Raw genomic sequence first — 24,768 nt, 5'->3', positions numbered from 1 at the left:
TACCACTTTAGCTAATTGGGCCTCCTGCTGCCGCTGTAGCACAATTTCTGTTCTCATCCTGAAGCAAAGTTCTTAACCCAAGGTACTATTTCTGGGTTAGCAGAGTCTGTAACCTGAACAGTCTGTCACCCAAGGTACCACTGTACAGACATTGGCCCAACTAGCTCAGTATTGTGCACAATGACAGTCAGTAGTTCTCCAGAACTTTAGACGGGATATTCCTAGCTCTTCCTGGAGATGCCAGAGACTGAACCAGAGACCTTTTGCTCTACCACTGAGCCAAGACCCCAAGTATATAAAATCATTTTCTGCTACTGCTGTTCTGCAATGAAAAGCATTAATGAAGGACAGTTCATTAGCTACATTTTTTTCTATGATCAAGCGAGTGCATACTAGCACTTTCTCATCAGGGACTGATACAAGCAGCTAACGGAAATGAAAAACGTATATAAATGGCACATGAGAAATGGAAAGGAACCACTGAGTAATTTAGTACCACCTCCTCACTGTGCGTGTGCTGTTTATTCAAATTACGAAGATATAGATGACGTTTGTTGTTGTGGAGTTAGATGAAGCAAGGTGGCAGTGCATAGCACTCATACTTCCATAAGCTAGTCAGGCTGCGATATCCAACAAGTATGTAAACTGCATATTTTTCAGCTGACTGTTCAGAATCATTACTGAATATGTTAGGGTTTTGTTTGACAGAATTTCCATTTTAGACACACATAAAGATTATAAAATGAAACAGATGACAAATATTCCTGAAAAGCCAAGGCCATTACTGGGTGTTTATATTCTAAATCTATGACTTAATATTCTTATAGCTCTTCTGAGAGCCTGGTGTAAGCAAGGAACAACTTCTTCCCAGGATGAGCATTTACAGGAATGTACGTTCCGTTCTGAGTAATGTAAAAGAGGAGTGGCTTCAAATGTTATGAGAAGTGCTGATAGGTGGATGCACAAAGTGGCACCTGCTTCTTCCTTCTCACTTTCAGTGCCCTGAATTAACAGGGTTTCTTGCAAGAAGGAAGTCCAACTTTAGTTATAGTTTCCCTCTCCACACAAAATACCACCCCAGCCACCACTTTGAGACCTTACAGTCCAGGGGTGCCCAAACTTTTTCAAAGAGGATCAAACTTTTTTCCAAAGAGGACCAAAGTGAACATGCGTGAGGGCCGACCACAGTTGTTGCGCTTTTAAAAAAATGTTTACCCCAAAATTGTTCAGCTTTTTTTCTTAGAATTTTACCCCAGGACATATACTGCCACGGGGGCCAGATTAGGCCCCCAAAACAGACTTTGGACATGCCTGCCTTACACAGAATATGCAAAAGGAAATATCTCCACAAACCAAGGTATGAAGATAGGATCTGACCCTGGCTTCATATCATAGCTCGGCAAGAGCTCTCAAGTCACAGTCACTCAGTTTGGGTGTCATCGGAAACTGGGGGCTTAAGAAACAACAAAAATCTTCACTGAAACCAGGGATGCAAGGAAACAGCTTGTTCCTGCCCACGGACCCACAGTTCATCAGACTGGAATGATAACATTTGAAATGGGCCACTGCTATTTTTGCTTATTTTACTTCTGTGTGGTGAAAAGAAAAAGTGCAGTAATGTGTATCTTTGTCATCAAGTGTCTATTTATAGTGCCCCTATATCCAGAGCAAAGAGCTCAGGGTTACATACAGTTCACAAGATTTCCAGAAGTTTTGAAACTCTTGGACATTAAATGTAGATTGAATTCTACAATTATTCTTCTATGGAATTACAAAGAAGAGTTAGGAAGATACTGTGCATGAAGAAAAATGGTTAGAACAAACACTATTTTGCCTTGTCCCAAGCAATTTATTTGAACCATTTTACTTAGATGTTTTGCTGTGCAAACATGAACTCTCATTAGAATTATGAGCTTTGCCATACACTGAAAGTTTCAGAATGCTGTTTCTTTTGAAATAATACAGGCATTTTATATTCATACAAATTATCTTATACATTTAAATTTAAAATTTACAAGAACAGTCTTGGATAAAACTGTCGTACCACACGGGCATTTAAAAAGCATGCAGACCATTTAGACATTTACAGGTTCAAATCTTTATTGTTTGAAAATTCTACGTGTCTTTTACAATACAATAATTTGTTACTTCAATGACCTTTTCATAGTTAATGTACAATGGATTCTTTTTTTCCTGAACCTCAGCCATGAAATATAATTTTATCAATATGATTTTTCTAAATAGATTAATACAAGACTTCTCTGTGGATTGGGAAGGTTCAGGTACTTCTTTTAAATACAAGAGCACATCTGCTTCCCTTCAAAATTCTGTGATCAATCCTTTGAAAAAGCTTTACCTATTGCTGTTTCGTATCAGTCCAACATTTTTCTTCTCTCTCTCTTCTAATAAAGGGCTTTGTAACACCAGTTACCTTTTCATCTACTGAGGCAAACTCATGTTGAAGAAACTTATGATTATCTGCATGCAATGAACACTCCTCTTTAAATAACTGATGAATTTATACATATTATAAAGAATCTGTTAAAGAGTGCAAGTATTTTGATAATGATTTCACAAAAGGTCATATGCTGGTAATAATGGTAGCTAACATTTAACACCTAATAGGAACTAATGTATATTTAACAGGCTATTAGCATGGCTAGTAAATAAGCCATGATATGTAAGATTTGCCCTTTCAGAAAATGAACTCATTTGGTCCACACTTCTAAAGTTATCCAGGTAAAAAAATTGGAACAGTTAGGCCAGACGTTGTGATGAAATCCTTGTTTCTAAAATGTAACACATTAAAAAGGAAGAAGGGAGGGGGGGACAGTATTACATTGTGGAGCATTGTCATGGGACCTCAGTATAAAAAGATGATGGCCTGCTACTTGGGAGTGGTGAATGAGCACTGAAGGCCAGGCCAGAAAAAAAATGGTGATGAGGAGTTTCCATCATGTGTTATACTTTCTTGTTCCATGGCACTGCTTTTACTCTGTAGAATTTTGTACCCAAAGGAACTTTAAATCTGTTTTGTGCCTAAGCAAAAACAAAAACACACATATGCAAAGAATTATTTGAAATATACCAGAGCTAGTCAGAAAACAATACTTTTTCATCTCATTTCTTTGCAGACGTGGTTGAGCTGGCAGCTGCATGACATTTCTCCACACACACCCCAGTCCATAATCACAGCTTGTTTTATTCACAATAATGGTTCACTAATTCATGCAAGCACAATAACACTAGCTAAATATAAATCAAGCATCCTTTGACAAGCTCAGTATCTTTAAGGTGCAAATGGTCAAATATGCAGAAATTCTCTGTGAATGGGCAATGCAACTAACTCTACCCAATTTAACAGAATAAGATATTTAATGTACATTAAGTGAAACTGAATCTCCTTTTGAGGTAAATTACTATTTCACCATCTAGTGGGCTATGGGTAAAAAAATGTAATTTTGTGACACCTCAAAGCACTTGCTTCTTGATTAGCTATTGGCAGCAGCTCAGCAAATTACTGAAGTACTTGCCCCAAGATACTTAAAAGTATTTCATGGTTAGCCAAGCTTTTAGACTTAAGAAGTTGATCCAGAGCACTTTCATAAAAAATAGTAGTGTTGATGGCTATGATATGTGAGGGATTAAAAAGTTAACAATTACTTTATTTTTCCGTGTATAAGACTAGGATTTTCCCCTAAAAGATAATGTCAAAAATTAGGGGGCGTCTTATACATAGATACATCTCCCCCCATTTTATCAAATCTGATTTCCCCAAAATAGGGGGCATCTTACAGACTGAAAAATATGGTACTTTAAATATTATTCCTACAACTGAGTTTAAAACAGTTATGAGTAAGAATGAGGGTAAAGTTCCCTCTTAACTAAAAGGAACTCTTGCAACTATTTTCAATGAGCCATGCTGAAACTGAATATCTATCCTTACCTTTTTTGCCTGACAATATTCCTTTTCCATCACTTTTCCCAACACCCAGGGTCTTCGAGATGCTCCTGAAGCTGGAAGGAGAATATTTATTACTTGTGGCATGATAATATCCAAACTACTCTAGGCACAAAATTGTCCATGGCCATTTATCTAGCAGGCACATTATAATCTTAATTTTAACTATCTGAAGGAATAAAAAACTTCCATACACAAAATGTTACCTCAAATTGGTACAATATTCTAAACTCATAATCTTGCATTTGAATTTGAAAAAGTGTATACTGGCAAAAATGTGTATAGTGGCATATTGTCATCTTTTTGTGACATACTGACAAAAGAAATTGGTTTATTGTATGGTGCGTAAGAGGGATCTACTCTCACCAAGGAACAATAGAAGATAAAAGCAGGCAGACAGCTCACCTTCATCTCTGCTACACTTCAGTTGCCCAACCGAGCACCATAGGAAACTTTAAACATAGACAACTTTAAAGCTACATGGACATTAATTAGTGGGGCATACTTTGATTCTTCATCTTTTTCATGCCACCTTCCTAAAATCCACCCACCCATAGATATTGCTTCCCTACTACTCATTAGAGAAGTAAAGCATTAAACCTCCACCCTCAATGTTGCTCAACTAATCTGCACAGAACACTTAAGTAGCAGGAGAAAAAAGACTGTGGCTACACCCTCATTCTCCCACTGCTCAGTTCATCAGCAGGAGAGGACATCACAAGCTGCATAAAATTAAAACAGTGGGCTGCATGTAGTATGCAGCAACAGATTGCCCACCTCTGTACTACAGATAGAAACAAAGGGTATGTTTCTTGGTACATATGCATAATGGCTGGCAAATGTGCACATTGCCCAGAAAATGTAAAAAATGCAGTTAGGTTGTATACAGTGCCCCACTCAAATACCTTTGGAGATAATGCATGGAAAATATACGTACAAAATACTATCAACTTGTAAGCATTCAATAAGTCCTGCTGGAAAGTATCTATATTGACTGGAAAATGTGCACAATTCCCTCCTCATGTTCACATTATTCATAAGACATGGTAATCATGCACTAGCCAGCTGTTATATATATACTGGCCCCAACATGTATATGTAATACATGCATTCACATGTTCAAACATAAATTTTAAGCAGATTATTGCAAGACTGAATATTTAAATGCTCCAGAAGAACATTCTCTCCAGAGTTATGACACTTACCACACTCACCTGGTTTGAGATCCAGTGCAGCAAGAGATTCCGAGTGTAAGAAATACAAAGTTGGGCTAACAGTAAATAATACATAGTTGTCATGACGTTCATCCAAAATAATGAGAACCAAATCGCCAACCTGAAAACTGCATAAAAAAAAAATACAAGCCTCAGAAAAAAGCAGTACTATTGTATTTTTGTTTACTCAGAGGAAAACCCTACTAAGTTCAGCGGGCTTCCTCCTAGGAAAGGGACCACAAGATTGCAGCCTGAGTTATTATGCCCTTTACACACTTTGGTGCCGTGATATGCTTTTAAGGCATTATGTAGTTTTTGCTTTCACCAGCTAGGTATGGACATGTTGCCAGAATCGGGGACTTCTGTGTTGAACCAAAGGTGAAATGTTCTGGAAAGCCTGCAGACACTGTCTTGGTAGTCAAGATAACCCCAAACTAATTGACAGTTGTTGCACGAATGAGCTCATAGATGTTTATATTCACTTGCTTTGATATATGCTAACTGGCTTGCTTTGATGCTGTGCTTATCTGTGGGCTTTGGGGTGCTGGGCTCTAGGCCCAGAGAAGGGAGAAGCTTTGGACAGTTGCCACCTATGGCCTCATTGGCCAGGTGTGATGGGAGGTTCTGGGTAAACTCACATATGTTGCTTTGTGCATAAAGGATGTATACATGTCTCCTTGGGTGCGGACAAGCCACCTCCTTACTGCGATGTCCATCCCACTGTTGTAAAGGCTGGGAGACCTGGCAGGCTGGTTGGCTGCAAGTCCCCACCTTTTTTTAAATAAAGCACCAGAACTGGTCACTCTGGCGTTTTTGACATCCTTCTTTGGTATCCCTGCATCTGACCAGTTCCACAAGCCCTCCTTTGGGCCAGAGGATCAGGACAACTTTATAAAACAAACTGCATCCCATTATGCATTTCTATGACTTTGTAAAACAAAAGTACATATGTAGTGGGCTGTTGTTCTAAAAAAATACAGCCAGTGCTGTGCAGTAGATAGCATCGGAGTAGAAGTGGGAAGACAGGTTCAAATCCTCACTTTCAGTTGCACAGTTGTGTGTGGGGAACCTCTACTGGAGAGTACTCCCTTAAGGATGCAGACCAGTATCTCCTGAATGACATCAACCAGGTTTTTTGTATTTGGCAGTTTAATTCTAGGATATTATCTATCCCAACACAAACAATGCATTTTTTCAAAAAGACACCCAGGGTGGGCTGGGGCAATTAGATGCTTGCCTAAAACAATAGGAACAATTAAATAAACCAAGGCAGAGAACTGACTCACTCAATAGCTTTTCAGATATACTGTTTTCAGTCTGCACTCAATTAGAACTTTAAAAAGCATTTACCAGAGGAGGATTTTTTTAAAAAAGAATTCAATTATCATTATCAACACCCATACTTACTCTCTGATTGCAATTTTCTCAGAATGTCTTAGAGACACCGAAGACATGCTTTGAGACATCTGCAAAAATGAGAAAGCATTATTATTATCCTTTTCTGAAGGGTTTGTGCAACATATTCTGGCTATAGGGTCAGTATTGTAACATAATTCTATTACCACTTATTAGACTGCCTAGGGACACACAAGACACCTGTGAAGGATTTCCTTCCAGTATGAATGAAAGCTTTAAAGGAATGCTCTTTATCAGGACCATAGCCGGAGAGCTCTTTAACCAATAGCCTGGATGCAAAACTGGTTCACTCTCCACAGGCTATTTTTGACAGATGAGCGGGGCCACAAAGATTCCTACCAAAAGCACATCTTGCATTGGTGCTAGATTTTTTTGCAGGGATCAGCTACACTCAGGAGTTCCAACTGGGAGTCTGCATATGGTGATGATCGTGATCATTCACCTGTACTGAATGTAACTTTGAATGGCATTAACTGAATAGCTGGTACTGTACTGACCTGCCACTGTGAAACTCAATTTTAAAAAGGAAGGCAATGAGGACAGAGGCTCAGTAATGAAACAAAAATGTGTGAATGCACTGGGATGATGGCGGCGGCGGCGGCAGCAAGTTCCTTTTTACTATTACTTGTATAAGAAAGTGTGTGATGGGAAGGTTGTGACAAGGTTTCTGTGTGAGGATGTGTGTGGCAGTAGGGCATGTATGTGCACACACAAACATGAATGTAAGCGCGCAGTCCTCAACTTATTACCAATCCTGCCTACAGCCCCTTGGGGTCAAAAAGGTTGCTCACCCCTATTGTTTGGGCTTGGAGTGAGTACTTCACTCTGAGTCAAATGGGCAAGAATATAACAAGAGTCCTGCTGTATCAAACCAAAGGTCCAACTAGCTCAGTATGCTGTTCTCAGCAGATGCCTATGAAAAGACTGCAACAGGACTATTCCCCACACACCAAAAGGGAAAGAAAACCTTCAAAAGCTGACCAAATTATGCTCAGCATCCACATCGCTACCAAAAGAGCATGGACACTTACATCAAACACTGAAAGCCATATTCAGTGACGCATCAAAATCATTTAAGAGAAGTTTTATATTGTGTGGAAAAGTATATTTTTTACAAGGACCATTCTGTGCACAACCATTTCAAAGAAACAAACAGAAAGTAATGGGGGGAAATCACTTTTTTTATACAGTGGTACCTCGGGTTACATACGCTTCAGGTTACAGACTCCTCTAACCCAGAAATAGTGCTTCAGGTTAAGAACTTTGCTTCAGGATGAGAACAGAAATCGTGCTCTGGCGGCACGGCGGCAGCAGGAGGCCCCATTAGCTAAAGTGGTGCTTCAGGTTAAGAACAGTTTCAAGTTAAGTACGGACCCCCGGAATGAAGTACTTAACCCGAGGTAACACTGTTTTGTAAAAATCTTTCATGGCATTTTCAGGTCTAACCACCAACAATAAGTTTATTAACATGCTTTCTTATTTCATCACAATTTTAAACAAGGCTGTTAAAAACTGTGTGCCTCATCACCAGATCTGGTCTTAAGTCTCAATATATGAAATAATTACTTTTATCATCTGTTTTCTCTGTTAGGCTTTCTCTCCAACATACTGGCCTGGATCCAAAGATCTACATGCTATTAAGAGGCAACCAATTTGTGTTTTGCTATGTTGACAGTGTAACTTTTTGTCCATATGGAACATAAAAGCTGAATATATACGCTTTTGTCCGGTCACCCCACACCTTTTAGAATCTTTCCTTTATTTTATGACATTTAAACTCAGGGTTTTTCATAGTCTCAGTCACAAAAATGACATGTTCCAGTGACTCTAGATGAAAGAGGTCTGTTTCCTTACGGCACCTTGTAGATACTAAGAGGGTCCTAAAATAACACTCAATCAATGGAAAACTGAACTTAAATCCTTGCTCTCAAAGTACATCCGAGCTGAGAGAATGTACTTCACATCTCTTCTTTATGATGACGTAAATGAAAGGAAGCATTTGCTGATAAAATCTTGGGAGTATCAAGAAAAAATGCAGTCATGCTCTTGGCTGCTACATTAGTTGCTTCAAAACCAAGTAGCAGCTATAATTACCCATGGACTGGCAAAAACTAGCTTTAGATTATTCGTGCTTACTTGTGAAATAATTAAGTTACTGTTTTCCCCTTGTGAAACTTCTGTTACTGACAAAGAACGGTCTTTAAATCATACATCCAACTGCCAAATGCTCTCTTGTAGCTTTGTTAGTGTTCAGCTGAACACAATATAAGATATATTAGACTTCACATGAGGGGGAAAAGTAAAGTTTGCCATTAAATGAAAGTTTGGCTACAAACATTTAGAAGCAAGTTATTAAAATCAGTGAGACGTACTTTTCAAGTAAAGGTGGATAGGATTATGTAGGATGGTAGTCAACTCAATAAATGCACTCACACAAGGATTACCATCAGCACAATGGGACTCACCCTGTCCCATGGCCTGCACCATCCTCAAATCTGCTCCAGAGGGTTATGAGAGCCTCAGATCAGATTTAGGGGGTATACAAGGGGAAGAGAAGGAGAGAACATTCTGTTGTGCGGTTGGGATGATTACTGTAGTACTAAGTTGGATCCAACCAATAGTATTTTAGAATGCCAGTGACAAATACCTCCAGTGAAAACTACTTTTTAGCGCACTTCAACATCATTATTATACAAAACTATTACTATATCACTGATTCTTATTTTCAAAGTAATTAGAAACCTATAATACTTCTATTCCTATGAAGTGGTTACAAAATCTCATTAAAGAAACCAGGCAATACTCCAGCTTGCCTGCTGAATATTCTCTGTTTTGCAGAGCCTTTGGGGATGCATCAATAGCAGGGGTAGCCAATGTGGTTTCCTCCTGATTCTGCTGCACTATCATTTCCATCAGTCCCAGGCAACATGGCTGACTGACTACAACACCCATCATCCCTGACCGACTACATCTGGAGGGTGCTATGCAGGTTACCCGTTCTAAGGCATGTTCTCTATACTCCCAGCACTCCTTGATGGCTGTACACTGTGCGGAAGTTCAGCAATGAGGGACAAGCCTTCTTGAAATAATCTTTAATCAATAATGATTTAATCAATCAAGTCTACTGCCAACCATCCCTAAATGAACACCACTACATACCTAGTCAAAGTCCTTTACACAAATCACAAACAGAAACATAAATAAATCTAATAAACACTCGTAGTGCTGCAATACCAGCAGCTTTCATGAGTGCTATGAGTTCCAGAACTCCTGTTATGACATCATGCTTCTAGACTAATGCATCACAATTCTTGATCATACATGTTAGACTAGATCAGCTCCTAGCAACTCCCATGGAACTGCTTCTGGCAAGGTTGTTCCTCACTATATATTGCTAAGTTTATTTTCAAGCAATACACACACACACACACACACACACACACAAAAGAACATACATATGAATAATTTTCCTTGTTTCTTTGAAAAACTACTCCCATCCTCAAATTCTGAAATATCTTAGATTTTTTTAAAAAGAGAGAAATCAAATAAACAAAAAAGAGGAATATTTGCTCTCCCCACCACTTTGAAAGTATTGGTTTAATTATTATTTTTTACTCCTCAACAGTTTTCTTGGGCCTCTCAATTACAAGGATCATCACATCCAAATGTAGCCTGGCTTAACGCTGTATTATAAAGGCATACCCTCTTGAGTTAAGTCTCATTGCCACAAGCCAAGAGTGGCAAAAACCTACCTGTTTAACCACATTTGTTTTCTAAACACATAATTTTGTTATATGCTTACCAATCTTTGATTAAGCCTCTTATTTTCCTCCTCTTTCAACTGCAACGTCTATAAAACAGCATAACACAAACCTTTCAACATTTTGTTTAAATATAGTTTTACATATATTAGTTTTATAACTTCATATGCATGTTTTCAATATTTTAAGCCTGCAATTCTATACTTATGTGGGAGAGGATGGCTCATTTATCTCAGTACGACTTACAGTCTGAGCAAACAGGTTTAGGGTTGTGTTGCTAGAGGCTCAATTTTTAAAAAACACTATAGATGTAAGTGTGTGTGTGTGTGTGTGTGTGTGCGCGCGCAGCTAAGTGTATAACCCACACTTATTTATTGTGCCAAATACTTTAGTGGGTTTGAATGTTTCAGATCAGATTTGGCCTACTGGAACAGAAATTCATACCAGCTGTGCCATCTATTAAGTATGAACTCAAATAATGGTGTTCATAGCTGAATCATTTTTCTTCCGAGTAGTTACATAACTTGGAAATTCAGCTTAGATTTCGTGAAAATTAAATTTTCTCTCATTGGCTAGCAAAGAAGTTGCATGATAGAAGAAATTCTCAAAGCTTTGATGCTGTTAAATTAATTTGGCCCATGGTGTCCGAGCTTCCAAGACATGTCCCAACCGCAATTTATGACCTGCAGTCTGAGGGCAGGGGAGGAATTTGAAAACAGTCATCTCTATAGATGAGCTCCCCCACCATCACCACACCAGCTTTGACTGGAGGTGGGTGAGATCCAAGTATTCATCTTCCTTTTTTTACTGGCATATGGCTGGGTAGGCGAGATCTGTATTACAAGTTTAAAAACCAGTCAACACATCTATAACCAGTCATTGTTTGACATCTTTTTAACTACAGGTGTTAGGGATTAAACCTGGGGCTTTCTGGATACAAAGCATGTGTTACATCCCTGAGTTTTCTCAGTAAACGATGAAATGTGTATTAATAGGAAAGCCAAAGCAACCACAATAATTCCTATGTCTCTAGTTTAACAGGAATCAGTTTATATGTCCTAATATAAAAGGGTAGTATTGACTCTGATCCAATAGTTCTAAGCACCTAAAATGAGGAAATGCTTTCAGTCATCCAGTTGCAGAATAGCAGCAGTAACAGTTGTGTTACTACTCAGTAATACTTAAAGAGACATTTGTCAAAGTAAAACTTTAGAACTCACTTGATTTAAGAATGGGACAATTAATTTACATTAGTTAAAAATTAATAGGACAATTAACTTACAGATCTTACAGATTACACATAACGCAGTAAAAGGTTTGCTCGATAAACAGCAAACATGGTAGCAAGGTAGGCTTGTGCAAAAAACAAAAACACAACAGGCTCCTGTGAGCAAATCTCTGGCTGACCAGGATCCACATGTGCAAACAAGTGCTGCACATGCAGTTCCTGGGCTGGATCTCTGCATCTTGCACTTTGAACTGCACACACAGTTTTTGTCAGTGCTTTGGGAACTGTTTGTGCTATGTCAAATAGCAACTCAGGCTCATCATGCATCCAAATTAGAATTCAGCGTCATTAAAGCTGCTGTGTACGACTCTGGATAGGACCAATGGATGAATCTGTCTTTCTTCCAAATAGGCATCTTCAAGTATCTTAAAATCAGAGGGTTCAAGGGTGGCACCCAATGCACTCACTCTATTAACACAAGGATATAAGCTTGCGCAATGGAACTGTCTCCTCTGCCTGAGCACAACCCACACCCTTCCCAAATCTGGGATAAACTTCCAGAACAGATTTAGGGTGGAGGGGAGTAGAGTTCCTTGCACTAAGGGAACAAGTCGCTTAGCACTGCATTAGATATAGATAGCCCATACAAACATTCTTACAACAACCTGAAATCACAGGCAAACGTTCCCTAAATAACCAGTTCCCTAAATAACCAGTAGCTATATGCATAAGAAAAAAGGCAGTCACAGTGGACGAGAAGAAGTTAGGACTTTTGCTTTTGTTAGCTCCCATGTGGTTCCAGCCCACCTTATTTCAGCAAATGTATGACAATACATTAATACATGAAGCTGAACACAGAGGTTCCTAATCTCTCTTGAAGGCAATAAATAGGTAACCAGAGCAAAAAACTACTCACCTTTTCTAACATCATTATCCTCTGTTTTTCCTCTGACAAAATCTGCACATTTTCACTAAAAATAAAATAAGAAACGGTTAACAAGATGCGCAGCTTCATTAATGAGAAAATATGTCAAATAGAGGGTTTTAGTAGATTAATATGTCACAAGAAAATGAAGATAAGCCATATTATATTCATCTTGACATGCTACATTGTGTCTCCAGTGTATCTGACATGCTGTATATTCCCCGCTCCTAAATAGCAGGTGACAAAAAGAGCGAAGAATCCAAGCAGATAATTAATCACAATGCCTTGGAAAACATGCATGGTATTTCTATTGTGCTCTTTTGGATTTTCAAAGGCAGTTCAGCAACCATTTTTGAGGTGGAAGAGTCTTTATAACATGTGAGTTCTTTTTATTTTTCACATGATAACAAAGTTCAGGGAAAACACTTCCATGTGCTAATATAGTAGGGCTGTGTCCAGAATAAATATTCTGGACCTTCCTGGTTGGTTTGAAGAGGGGGTTGCTTTGGATCAGTGGCTTGTACTGACATGATGTTTCACTCTGGATCCAAGACATAGGGTAAAAACCAACAATTCCTATGACATCTACAGTATAGTCTAAATTTTCATTTTTTAAGACAGAATTGTATGATATTTATAGACACAGTAGTCACTTCTGAGGGAATGAAGCTCTCAGATTTTGGACCCTTTAAAGTTTGAGGTGTTTTTGCTTTCTAAAAAGAGGTCCAATGATTTCCTATGTACTTTTGCAAACAACTTCCATGAATATGACAAAAAAAAAATGAAAAGGTGCCACTATATAAGGCCCCTGCAAAAATTATAGAAGGATGGTGCATGGGTTAGAGTTATGAATAAAGAAAATTATTTGAGGCATTTAAAAAAGAATATTGTTTTCTGTTCAACTTTGCACCAAAGTCACCTGCTGCCAAAGCCAAACAGGATGTAGATGGATGTGTTTTATCCCTCACAGCAAAATAAACACTGTAACTGGAAGTAAAAGGAGAATGTTGATAACCTAAGAAACCTGAGAAATAAAGATGTCATTCACAAAACTATATACTCCTCTCTCTGTCTGTCTCTCTGCCTAGTGTTTTCCCATTCATGAAGAACTTGGAGGAGATGTAAAAATGTATCAAATCAGATCAAAATATAAATACAAATTCCCCCAAGAATTCCAGGTTGTCCGAAAGCCTTGCATCCACAGCCTATTCACCTCAGATTTGAGTTGCTTCACATGACAGCGGAGTGGGGGGCATTTTCAAACATTTCAAATAAGAATAAAAAAATTCCAAACAATGCCTACTGACATTCAGATACATATCTATTTCGATACTTGTGTACTAACTTTACAGCCATCATGCTTGTTTCCAGTGTGGAATCCATTTTTCCTTCTTCTGTGGTATCTGAAGTTAATCGCTCAGTTTCTGCTGTAAAATCAGCTGCACAAGCTCCGGGAGGTTCTGAAGGAGGCGGTAAACAGGCTGGTGGAACAAAATTGCTACTTCTCAGCTTATTAACCTCTTCTTCAAGTTTCTTCTTCTCTTCGAGTAAACAGGCTCGGTCTTCAGAAAGACTTTCAATCAGATCTGAGAAAAAGGCAGCCAACAAGTAATATTCAATATTTTTCAGAGCAATTAATTGGTTTCAAACTACATGTACAAAACATTTTGTAGCACATGCTTACCCTTATCCCTTTCTTGCTGCTGTATTATTGCTTTTAATTTGTCACTAAGATCATTTATTATGTTCTCCTTTTTCATTTTTTCTCTTGTTAGAACAGTGTTAAACGTCGTCTGAAAATACAGAATCAGCATTATTTTAAGCAATACAATGTACATATACATGACATGAAAAAAATAAATAGGTACTGTAACTTTTCAATCTCTGAAGAGGCTACAACGTACCAGCTTTGGCCTCCTCCCTCAGCAGCCATCTATCAGAAGCCATTCCATCAGGTACAGGAGAGGGAGAGAGGTAAGACTGAAAGACTGGGAACTTTTGGCTCTGCTTCATATTTTTCAGTCCCAGCTTGCTTTCCCCACCTCCTTCCCCGTTCCTTTTCTTTTTTGTGCTATACCTCATTAAAACTGCGAGCTGCAGGGACTGTCTTATCATCATCAAAATTTGTAAGCTGCTTTTTGAGCCTTCTTTGACTAAGCAGGGTAAAAATGTTTTTGGGAAATAACAATTAATAGTGACTGATTGACTGATTGATTGATTTTACTTTTTAGAAGCATAAGCCCAGAATGCATCCAATTTTGATGTTCTCCAAGCTGCTCATTTGTCTCCTTGTGCCAGCATCTTTCAGATGTAGTGGCACAATTGCCAAACATGCAATGGAAGTTGTTTGGGACTCCACTGAAAACTCCACTCAAATGAACAGGGATTGTATAAAAACAAGCAGTGACTGTATGTGACACGTCAGAAAACCAGTACTAGCCTGAAATGCTAGGCAATAATCCCTTTGCAAGCTAAAGACATAAGGAAACCATCAAAAGGTCCTGGAATTTTAAGGAATGAGAATTTCTAAGAAGGCTGTGAAAAACAAAGGAGCTCCCAGTTACTTTAAAGCATCCTCACAAGTGTATCTAATCTGAAATCTTGAAACAGCCTGGTCTACCTGCTGTTCTGCAGTGAGTGATGTTCGAATGTTTTGCATTTCCTCATTTTTTCTTTTCTCATGTTCTTCAAGCTGCTCCAAAAACTTCACTTTTTCTTCCTGAAGTTTTTCTTGAAGTTCTGCAACTAAGCTTGATGCAGATGATTCAACCGAACTAGGAAAAGGAAAACATTGAAAATTTAAATGACCAGCCCAGGATGGTAGAACCAACTACAAAGGGAAACCTTAAACCACAATATCACTTCATCTGGTGTTTCCCTAGTTAAGAAATTCAAAATTCTGACTAGTCAAGAGGAAACATTCCTGATAAATGTATGAAAAAGCCTTTCTTATTTTTTTTAACAAACAGAGCAGCAAGATTCTTAGCGCACAGTGTGTTCGCCTTCTTTTGCTTGACTTTGCAGGAGAAAGTTCAGATGTTGTGCAAATAATTGGTGTGTTTGTGGAAAGATAGGAGAGTAAAAAAATAACACCTAAAAATGAAACTAAATCTTGGTAATAGGAGGAACAATAAATTTGGTTTCGATCTAATATTGCATTAATCCCTATATTACAGTATAATGGGATTGCAAAGATGGAATTCACTATCAAGCAATTTGCTGCTCTAAAGTCAGAGAAATTAATAGCTGTCTAAATATATCCTACGACAATAGCAGGCAGGGGAGCCTTTGGGAATCAGGTACACCACCAGCATTATTCAAATGCAAAATAATCCAGCTACAGACACGTTACACGATGGTCTTGACATGCCACATAGGGAGCACAATGTATATTCTTGTTTTAATAAAGAGATGGGGAAAACTCTGTAAGAAATGGATCTGCTTCCAATACTGTCTTTCTTGAATATTCTCCAAGATTCATTTCTCATATGTTAAGACAGCTAAATTATTCTACTTGTAAAGTAACATATTAAGCAAGTCATTTCAATTACACAGTAAAAACTCTCAGCTTACTGAGATGATAGTGTGGAAACACTTCAGTCCGGTATTACACAATTCCCATGCAATTCAACAAACTCAACTCATGAAAATTACATTTAGAATTTTAAATATGGTGAAACAACTTGGCACTAAGCACATTATGCCTTGATGTGGCCATGCCTCACAAACTGGCTTGATCCCCAACAACTGAAAATGTACTACTTTTGCTTTTAAAACTTTGGTACCAATAAATCCCTTCCACAATCCCCTGAGAATATAATAAAGCTTGATTTAAAAAAACAAGTTCTATAATCTACAAAATAAGGCTGCAACTCTGTGTTTATTTCCAGATAAGAAACAAAATCCATGTGCCTCCCCTTTCTCCTAATTCCAGGACTTCTGCCAAGGTTACTTTCAAAGAATCTCAGCCTAGCATTATGTTCAAACGAGGAATCCTGGTTAAAAATAAACCCTGCCCTTCCTCCAGCATGCATAGTTCCTTTCCCTCCTCATAACAACTCTGTGAGGTATGTCAGACGGACTCAATATCTGCCAGTGATCTTGGAACTGGCCTCCTTTCAGTCCTAATATGACCCTCTAAGCAAACAATGGCTCACCACTATTTGCTTCTAGTGCTTAGCACACCCAGTTGCAGACATGAGAGAAACTGGAAGCTGTATTGTCCCACCGCATTCCCACCTGTCCCCCCTCCTCCAGGCATTCCTGCACCCAACTATATATACGTATGCCGATAGGTTAGTCTTTACCTGAACAGTTGCCTGAGCCTGGCTTCTTCTCTTCCTCCTCTATTTGTCCCCAACAATAGCCTTGGACTATCTCTACAGAGCACAGTGCTTTAACCTTCTAAGCAAAGTATTCCAAGGGTTTCCTGGTGATGTTAGTCCCTGATCTTGTTGGTGCACATCCTTGTGGATAGGGACAAATAATATTTTCCTCTGGCCAAGAGGAGTGGTGAGCAGACAGATACTCAAGGATCTTTGCCATGGGGGCACTGGCTCCACTCAACCATGCCCCAAAAGCTTTGGATTGCCTTTATCCCTAGCAAGCACCCCAGATTACTCCTGCATCAAGTGGTCTAAAGTTGTGTACTCTTGGAATGGAGCAAAAGAACAGAGAGTTACCCCCCCCCCCAAGTAAAAGAAAGTATAGACAGATATATACAGATTTATATAAAATAAAATCTCCCTTGCATCTATCCTATCCCCCTGGACTCTGAACTCGCTCTTTGCTGATTAAAAGGCATGGGGTTGCCCATGTGCAGGGAGAACAATACATTTTCATATCCCCCCCCCCCCCCGCCAACCACCACTTTGTGTCTATACAGAGGATGACTGCATAAAATTTCACCCTAGATGGAAAAGCTGGCTCAACTACTAACAAGATCACTGAAGAAAGTTCCTGTGGCAGTCCATGGCCCAGACTGCATTATGTGAAAAGTTCCACACAAAGAGAAAAATGCAGGGTGCCTAAAGAAAATCATTATGTCTGACTTGACCTGCATGTAAGTTTTGAGTAGATAATGTCTTGGATTGCTAGTTTGTTGTTGTTGCTGCTGCTGTGGTTTTAAAAAACCTTTACTTCATTAACCCATAATACTTTAATTTACACGGTCAAAAAGACTTACATTGTCAACAGAAAAAACTTAAATCCATACTAAAACCAACATAAAGTACATATAAAGTATTAGCTAAAGAACCTTGAAAACAACTAAGTAGTTGATCATTAATAAAGCTATCTTAGACTCACTTTTCATTATTCATGTTGAAGAAACTATTGACTCATGGAAGAAAATACTTTGAATGGAGATGGAGGAAGTCAAAGTCTAGCTAGCTGAGTAGGTCAGAGTTGTTGGGCTAATAATGTCAAGGTTGTGAGTGCAGGGTCCATATGAGTTGGGTGGGGTGGATGGAAGCCTGTGAGATTTTCTTTGGAGTAGAATACATTGTCCACCTGTGCTGGACTGGGTTACACTTTTCCTTACGGCACATTTTGTAGCTTTGGAGTGCTGTAAGATCTGCCACTTACTTAACAGCCTGTGACATCTGTGGTACAAAGTACCTGAGGCTGCTGCACAGTTTTGTGGGTTGTCCAGATACCACTGAATTGTAAGATTTTCTATGAAAATTAGGGTAATCTGCATTTTCAAAAACAAAGTATGCCCTAGGTATATGATCTAATTTTGCATTGGTGGATGTGTGGTTTCTTTTTTTGGTATTTCATAAACAAAGCTAAAAAATGAAACTGCCAAGCTTGTCTAATATTTATTTTCAATTGGCATCAATTCATTGTTAATAAACAACTTACAAAACAAGCATTTTTTGCCATGGAAAAATACCCACCCCACATCACTAGTGTTGTGAGTGGCAGAACTCCTTGGTGGACAAAGACTGGGTAATTCAAGCTCTAATATCATCCAGTGTGTAAACTACAAGGTGTTGTACATGTGGCTGCCTCTGAAGACTACTTGGAGGATCTCAACTATTCCAAAATAGATCACCAAGACCATTGAGAATAATAGATTTCTTTGGTTTAAACTAGTTTCCCTAGCTCAATTAAAAAAACAACAACAATGCTGACTTAACCTATAAAGCCACACACGGCTTGTAGTCTGAGGAATAGCCTGATCGCATGTGAACACGTTCACTCATTAATATTTTCCTCCAAAGCCCTTCTCTCTATTCCCCCATTAATAAAAAACTGAAATGCAGTCGGTGGTATTGCATTCGGCTGTGTGGGTCATCTGTTTAAAGAAAAAAACAGTTGAGTTTTCCACTAAGCTAGTAGAAGCCCCTTGTATGAGCCAAAACAGCTTCTTGGATTTGTAGCCCATGTTTTTACTCATTGCAAGCAAATTCTTCTGTCCAGAGAAACTTGGCTGGAAAAAACACACACCTATGCATACACTTCTGTTTCTTCTTCTCCTTCTTCCACTGCTGCCACCCCCCGCCCCCGGCCCACATAATAACCATGCTACTAGTGATCACGTGTTGGAAGATCAGCATGCCTGGATTTAGACCCTCAACATCCCCACACCCTAGGTAATCAATTTTAACAAGCCTGATTACTACTTACAGACATATATGTAATTGCTCTTCTATATGCTATCTAATGAAGCGAACAACAAAAGAGCTCTTTCAGTTGCAAGTAAGCAATTGTACATAGTGCTTTCAAATTTCCTGAGGAATGCCCCTTCAGGCATGAGCACTGCATGTATTCAATGCATGAGCATAAATGTCTAATTTATATACATTGACCATCACAAATGGCGTAACAGCCATAAAATAAATATAGGACATCATTAGACTGCATAATTTTTAACAACGTATCTTCACTACTGAAAATTAGTAATTATAACAAGCATAAATACTTAGCTCGATATCACATCACATTTGAAGATGGCCCATGGTATTTCATTTGAGGAAAAGAACATAGGTCATATGTACAAAGAACCTGTTTAGAACATAATTTTACTTCAGGCTACTTCTGAACTGTAGAAGTGAATACATTTGCCAGATTTTCAGCATCTTATGTTTTTCAAATATCTGGGTTTTGTTTTGGTTGTGACATTGTGGTGTCCAGTGATCTTTGTAAAGTCACTTCAGGCCTCCCAGAAATAAAATATCAGCTGCTCCACTAATCACTTTACTTATAGAAAAGCTGAAACGGTTACCACTATTATTTTGCTACTATATGCTTCAAAAGGTAGGAAATGAAGCCTGAAGTACTTTTGGTAAACAGGTATCTAATTCTGGAAAAGTCTGTTACTGGGTTCCTTGAATGCAAATTATGCACACTATGAACGTTCTTAGAATCTTGTGTTCCAATTTTAACACTGTTCAGTACTCAGAACTGTGCTTAGGTAAACAAACGTATTTTTGTGCCACTTTAAAGACTATTAATATTGCTGTTGTATTCGTTTTCATGAACCAGAGTCCGCCATCTGACTAACATGGCAACCCTTCAGGAACAGTTCACTGTATGGCTCTGTTAGAAGTAACGAGAAACCACAGCTTGTTGCTGAAAAATGGACTGTATTGAGGCTTGGGCTTCTACACTCTCCTCTCCCTACAATTTTCCATTTTAAAATAACAGTGGTTCCCTGTGACATCCAAACTCAAATAAAGGTAGTTTGCTTAAATGACAGCTTGAGAAGCCACAGTTTAACCTTCGCTTATTTTCATTAACCAAAGTTTAAAACAAATTACAGTTCTTAAGAGTTCCGAAGATACTGTTTAAATTTAAACCAGAAGTTTTTGGTCTCCTTTTATGGGTAACAAGAGGGGTGGAGAGGGAGAACCAGGCCTATGTGGAGTGTTCAAATTCCATCCATCAATCAAAAGTTCAATTTCACTCTTGGATAGGGCAGCTTCAAAATCTTTTTTAAAAAACCTAATTCCTAAAAGATATCTGTGGAATAAATGAGTCCTGTGAATAGGAACAAAAACAAGTGCCACGGTTTTTAAGCAGCCCTATAGTTATATTTTAAGAGCACTTTGTGTAGTATTTTGTCCCTGATAAACTGCCAGACTGATTTTTAAAAACTCCCCCATGCTGCTTTCCCATTAAAATCAAATTTTAAAAAGCCAGAATCTCAATTGTAAAACTCAGTGACTCTTAAAGCTATTTGTGCGCAGCCAGAAACATTGTTATGAATATCACTTTATGCTGTCAATGACTGATCTTAAAAAACAGAAATATTCTTCCATCATTCACTTAAGGAATTCAGTCTGCTCAGCTTGGACAGATGCATCACTTCCATCTGGCATTCAGTGCAAACTCCCCTTCATGATCAATAAACATTATGAGCTGGATCTAAAGGTTCCCTTTCACTATGGGGAGATTCCTTTACTAGAAAAATGAGGGATTCTGCCCTATCAATAAAAAAGAATTTTGAATTTAGATGTGACAGTTTTAAAATAATGCACATTGTGCTTGATTAATGCTGCAAGATTGTGTGAAGGTGCTTCTCCTATCCAGCAACTTTTCACCCTAGGGGAAAGGTAATTTTTAAATTCTTTCTTACACACAGCTTGTGTTTAACATAGGGACACCAATTTCATGGGGTGCTTGATTGATTTAGGTCCACCTATCCATTGGAAGATGAAAAAGAAAAAGAAAAAATCTACACCCAACAGGAAGATGTGAAAAGGAGGTTTGAATGAAGTCCTCAACTCAGGAGCTTGAACTATCTAAAAAGAAGCAGAAAAGCTCAGCATTTTTGCAATCACAATGTATACTTACTAGCTAGAATACAGAAGTTCAATAGAAAAAGAACTACGTGCTCCTGAGCATAAGTCATGTAATGATGGAATTAGGGACTGGTTTGAACGAGGGGAAAGGATAAAGATATCTAAGGAGACAAGATGCATCTGAGCAAGAGCAGGAACCATTAATCCAAGAATAGAGAAAACCTTCTATAGTTTGAGACTGCACTTACTCAACTGACTACAAATTATATTAAGCACTGTTGGTTTATTTTATTTCAAGCATTAGAGGGCAACTTAATTCATACAGTACCTCTGATTAACTTGCATCTCTAGTTGCTGGATTTTCCCCAAAAGTTCTTTTTCAACAGCTTCCCTTTGCAATTCAAATTCTTTAAGGGCATTTCGGACTGCATCTTCTTTTTCACAGTTGAGCTTTTGAACAAGCAGTTTCCTGTCCTGTTCATGATTAGTTAATAGTAGCTCTTTTTCTTCTGCAAACTTACTGATAGTGGCTTCATATTTCTTTTGCTGTTCACACAATACCAAATTTTCTTCTTTTTGCTTTTCTAGGGCACTGACTTCCAATTCTAGCTTACCTTGCAACCCTGTTATTTGTTCTTCCAATCTTTTTTCTGCTTCAAGAGCTTGTTGGTGCAAAGAAGTTACTTTACTTAATTCAGTTCTAAGCAAATTTGTTTCTTCTTCATGCCTATCAATTAATTCTGAAATGCACTGATCTTTCTCAATTGTCATTAAAGTTCTTAGCTCTGCTAGACCCACCTGATATTCATCATTATTAATTTGTATTACATGGTTCAAATTATCAATCTGTTTTCTTAACATTTCAGTTTCCTTGTCAATAAGACTTTTTAGATTATCTTGCTGTTGGGTTTTGTTTTCTTCTAAAAGTATTTTCATTTCATCTGTTTCTGCCTCTTTCAGTGCAAGTTCAACCTCTAATTTGCATCTTAAGTCAGACAGTTCAGAAACCTTGACCTTTAATTCCTCAATCTGTTGTTCTTTCTCATGGACATTTGCAGCATGAGTTTCTTGCATTTGTTCAAGTCGGAGTTTATTCTCCTTTTTCAACTCCTCTAAGCAATCATTGTGTTTAGCCATTAGTTCATCAAATTCTTGTGTATGTCTTTCCTGCAGATTGGATTCCAGTTCCTTTAAGTGATCTTGCTCCAAAGTCTGAAGTTCTGCTCTCAGAAGCTGCATTTTTTCATCGTTTTCAGTATGAAGTTTTTTCAAACTCTCCATCACCCTTTCACGTGACTCTCTCAGTTCTTTAATTTCACAACTCTGATTCTTCATTTGACTTTCCAATTCAAGCAATTTTTGCTCCTTTTCATTTTGTAAAAACACAACTGCTTCCTTTTCATTCTTTACTATTGCAAATTCATTATCTTTATCATGCAAAACATCTTCAAGACCTTTTAAATCACCTTTTAATTTTGTGATCTTTTTTTTGTTCTCTTCACCATCTTCAACTAAAGTATTCATTTTGCTTTCATATTCAGTTTTTACCAACTGCAGCTCTTTCTGGTGTTTATCTTTTAGCGTTTTTTCAAGAGAAAATTTTACTTTTTCTATAATATTCTTTATTTCTATTGAAGTACATTTTAAAGAACTGGAAAGGTCACATTGTTCTTTTTCTACAAATGTTCTAAAATGACAAAGGTCTTCTTTTATGTTTATTAAATTTAACCGAGATTCCTCGGCAACATCTCTACATTTTTCCATATAAACATTTATAGCAGAATTTTCTAAAGCTTCCGCTTTTGCACGTATATTTGTGTCTTGCATCCGCCTGCTGTCAATTGCATTGATGACTGAGGAATAGAGAGATTCCACCATCATTTCTGGACTTTGAGGATCACTTATCACATTCGGTGACGTTAGGTTTTCTTCTATTATGAACTCATTAACAGCTGACATAAAATCAGATTCTGGACTTTCTGCCAGTGAGTCCAAGTCTAATGACCCTTGCTTAAGGGCTTGTTCAATGCTTGGATGGGCAATCGTTTCAAAGTCAAATGTATGAGCATCAATACTGTCTGGAGACAATTCTTCTAAAGGACCTGGGGGGCACACAGGAGGGCACAAAGGACCATGAAGACTGAGCGGTGGTGGAGTTCTAGGAGAGGTAGCAATTGTTGTACTTTCCATCCTTGGTGTAGTGACAGACTGTGGTGAGGCTTGACTGTTGGAAGCCTAAAAGTATAAAACACAGGCCAGAGTTAAAATACTATCATTCCATAAACGTAAACAATTCCTAAGATAGGCCTCGAGTGGGCTCCATACATGTGGCAGGATTTCACATTAGAGAAGGAGGAATTCATAAAACCTTATGACATCGTACTGGCAGCTATAGGTAGCAGAAAGGAAAACCATGGTTAATCCAGGGCACACCAGCAAATCAGTACCCCAATCTCATTTGATGCACCTTCTGAAGCTGCCTCATTCTTGCATCCCATCAGAGTTCCTTTCATTCTGTTTCATTCATTTGTTCCTAGTTTAATTTCTCTCTCCCCCCCGCCCCCTCCACTTTTATATCATTTCAGAATATTTGAAACGGACAGTATTTTATCTGATAAAACATAAAGGAATTTTTAAACAACTTTTTTCCTGCTTGCATGCTTTGGAGAAAATAACCCCCCTTCCAAGCTGTCCAAAAATAAATTGGTATGCTTATGCTCTAGTTCTGTGTGTATGTGTGTGCATAGTATGCCGAAGTAAAATGGGAATTATTTTTACTTCCTTTATAAAAAGGGCCTGGAAACTATATGCTTGTTGCACTAAAAACAAATGTTTTTATATGTATTGAGAACTAACATCAAAACCAGTGGGGTTTACTTCTGAGTACACTTGTAGAAGACTAGGAATTCTAATCTGAGGTAGCCATAATGCTATTTGTGGCAGGGCGGCCTTTATTCTGAATCAGTTAATTTAGAACATTTTTGTCTCTGGCTCTATCGACCACCAGCATGCAACCCACAACAAAGGTTGCCTGCTCCTGTGCTAGAACATTATGTAGCAAACTGGTTATAATTAGTGTATGATAGAGGTCCTGAAATACTTGTCAGATGGTAAATTACATTACTCTGAATTACTGGGATTTGCCCAGTAATTTATGCATTTATGGAAGTACAATTTTATTTAATAAGTGAATCACATAACACAAAGATATGAATGAAATCTAGCCATGATCACTCTCTGTAATTTCTACCTTAGTTTCTTTCAAGCTGTATCTCCTTAAATTAATTGTTTATTCAGCTTTTATGCTGTGTTGACAAAACAAGGTGCAAAGACTGAGTTCAGAAAAAGCACACTATAACTAGTGGATTCTGCTTCAGTATCACATTTTCTTTCCATTCAATTAGTATTTTAAAGAAAAATATTTCCAGTATTAGCCATGCAAGCCTAATTTAGGCTTGTAGCAAAATGCTTTCCAATTAATATCAATAGTAAATTCCCAAGAAAAAAAAATAT

At 38.1% G+C, this 24,768-nt stretch overlaps 1 protein-coding gene across 3 annotated transcripts in view; it reads right to left on the bottom strand.

Moving 5' to 3' along the window:
* Positions 1 to 1,828: 1,828 nt before the first annotated feature.
* The window catches only part of RB1CC1 (RB1 inducible coiled-coil 1), a 45,819-nt gene continuing 22,879 nt past the window's right edge, over positions 1,829 to 24,768 (bottom strand). For 2 of the 3 annotated variants that reach the window (XM_083450896.1, XM_083450897.1), the window contains exons 15-24: positions 21,584 to 23,490; positions 15,126 to 15,279; positions 14,190 to 14,298; positions 13,851 to 14,091; positions 12,497 to 12,551; positions 10,394 to 10,441; positions 6,583 to 6,641; positions 5,167 to 5,303; positions 3,947 to 4,017; positions 1,829 to 3,039 (exon numbers count right to left, since the gene is read on the bottom strand). In XM_083450896.1, coding sequence (XP_083307022.1) covers positions 2,962 to 3,039; positions 3,947 to 4,017; positions 5,167 to 5,303; positions 6,583 to 6,641; positions 10,394 to 10,441; positions 12,497 to 12,551; positions 13,851 to 14,091; positions 14,190 to 14,298; positions 15,126 to 15,279; positions 21,584 to 23,490 — 2,859 coding nt within the window. In that variant the 3' untranslated portion in view covers positions 1,829 to 2,961. The remainder of the gene's footprint in view (positions 3,040 to 3,946; positions 4,018 to 5,166; positions 5,304 to 6,582; positions 6,642 to 10,393; positions 10,442 to 12,496; positions 12,552 to 13,850; positions 14,092 to 14,189; positions 14,299 to 15,125; positions 15,280 to 21,583; positions 23,491 to 24,768) is intronic. The other variant, XM_083450898.1, reaches the window with a different exon arrangement.

This window comes from Podarcis tiliguerta, assembly GCF_965153285.1.
Source record: "Podarcis tiliguerta genome assembly, chromosome: 7".
Lineage (NCBI taxonomy): Eukaryota > Metazoa > Chordata > Lepidosauria > Squamata > Lacertidae > Podarcis > Podarcis tiliguerta.
The sequence above is the reverse complement of the archived record's forward strand: the minus strand, read 5'-3'. Positions and strand labels throughout refer to the sequence as shown.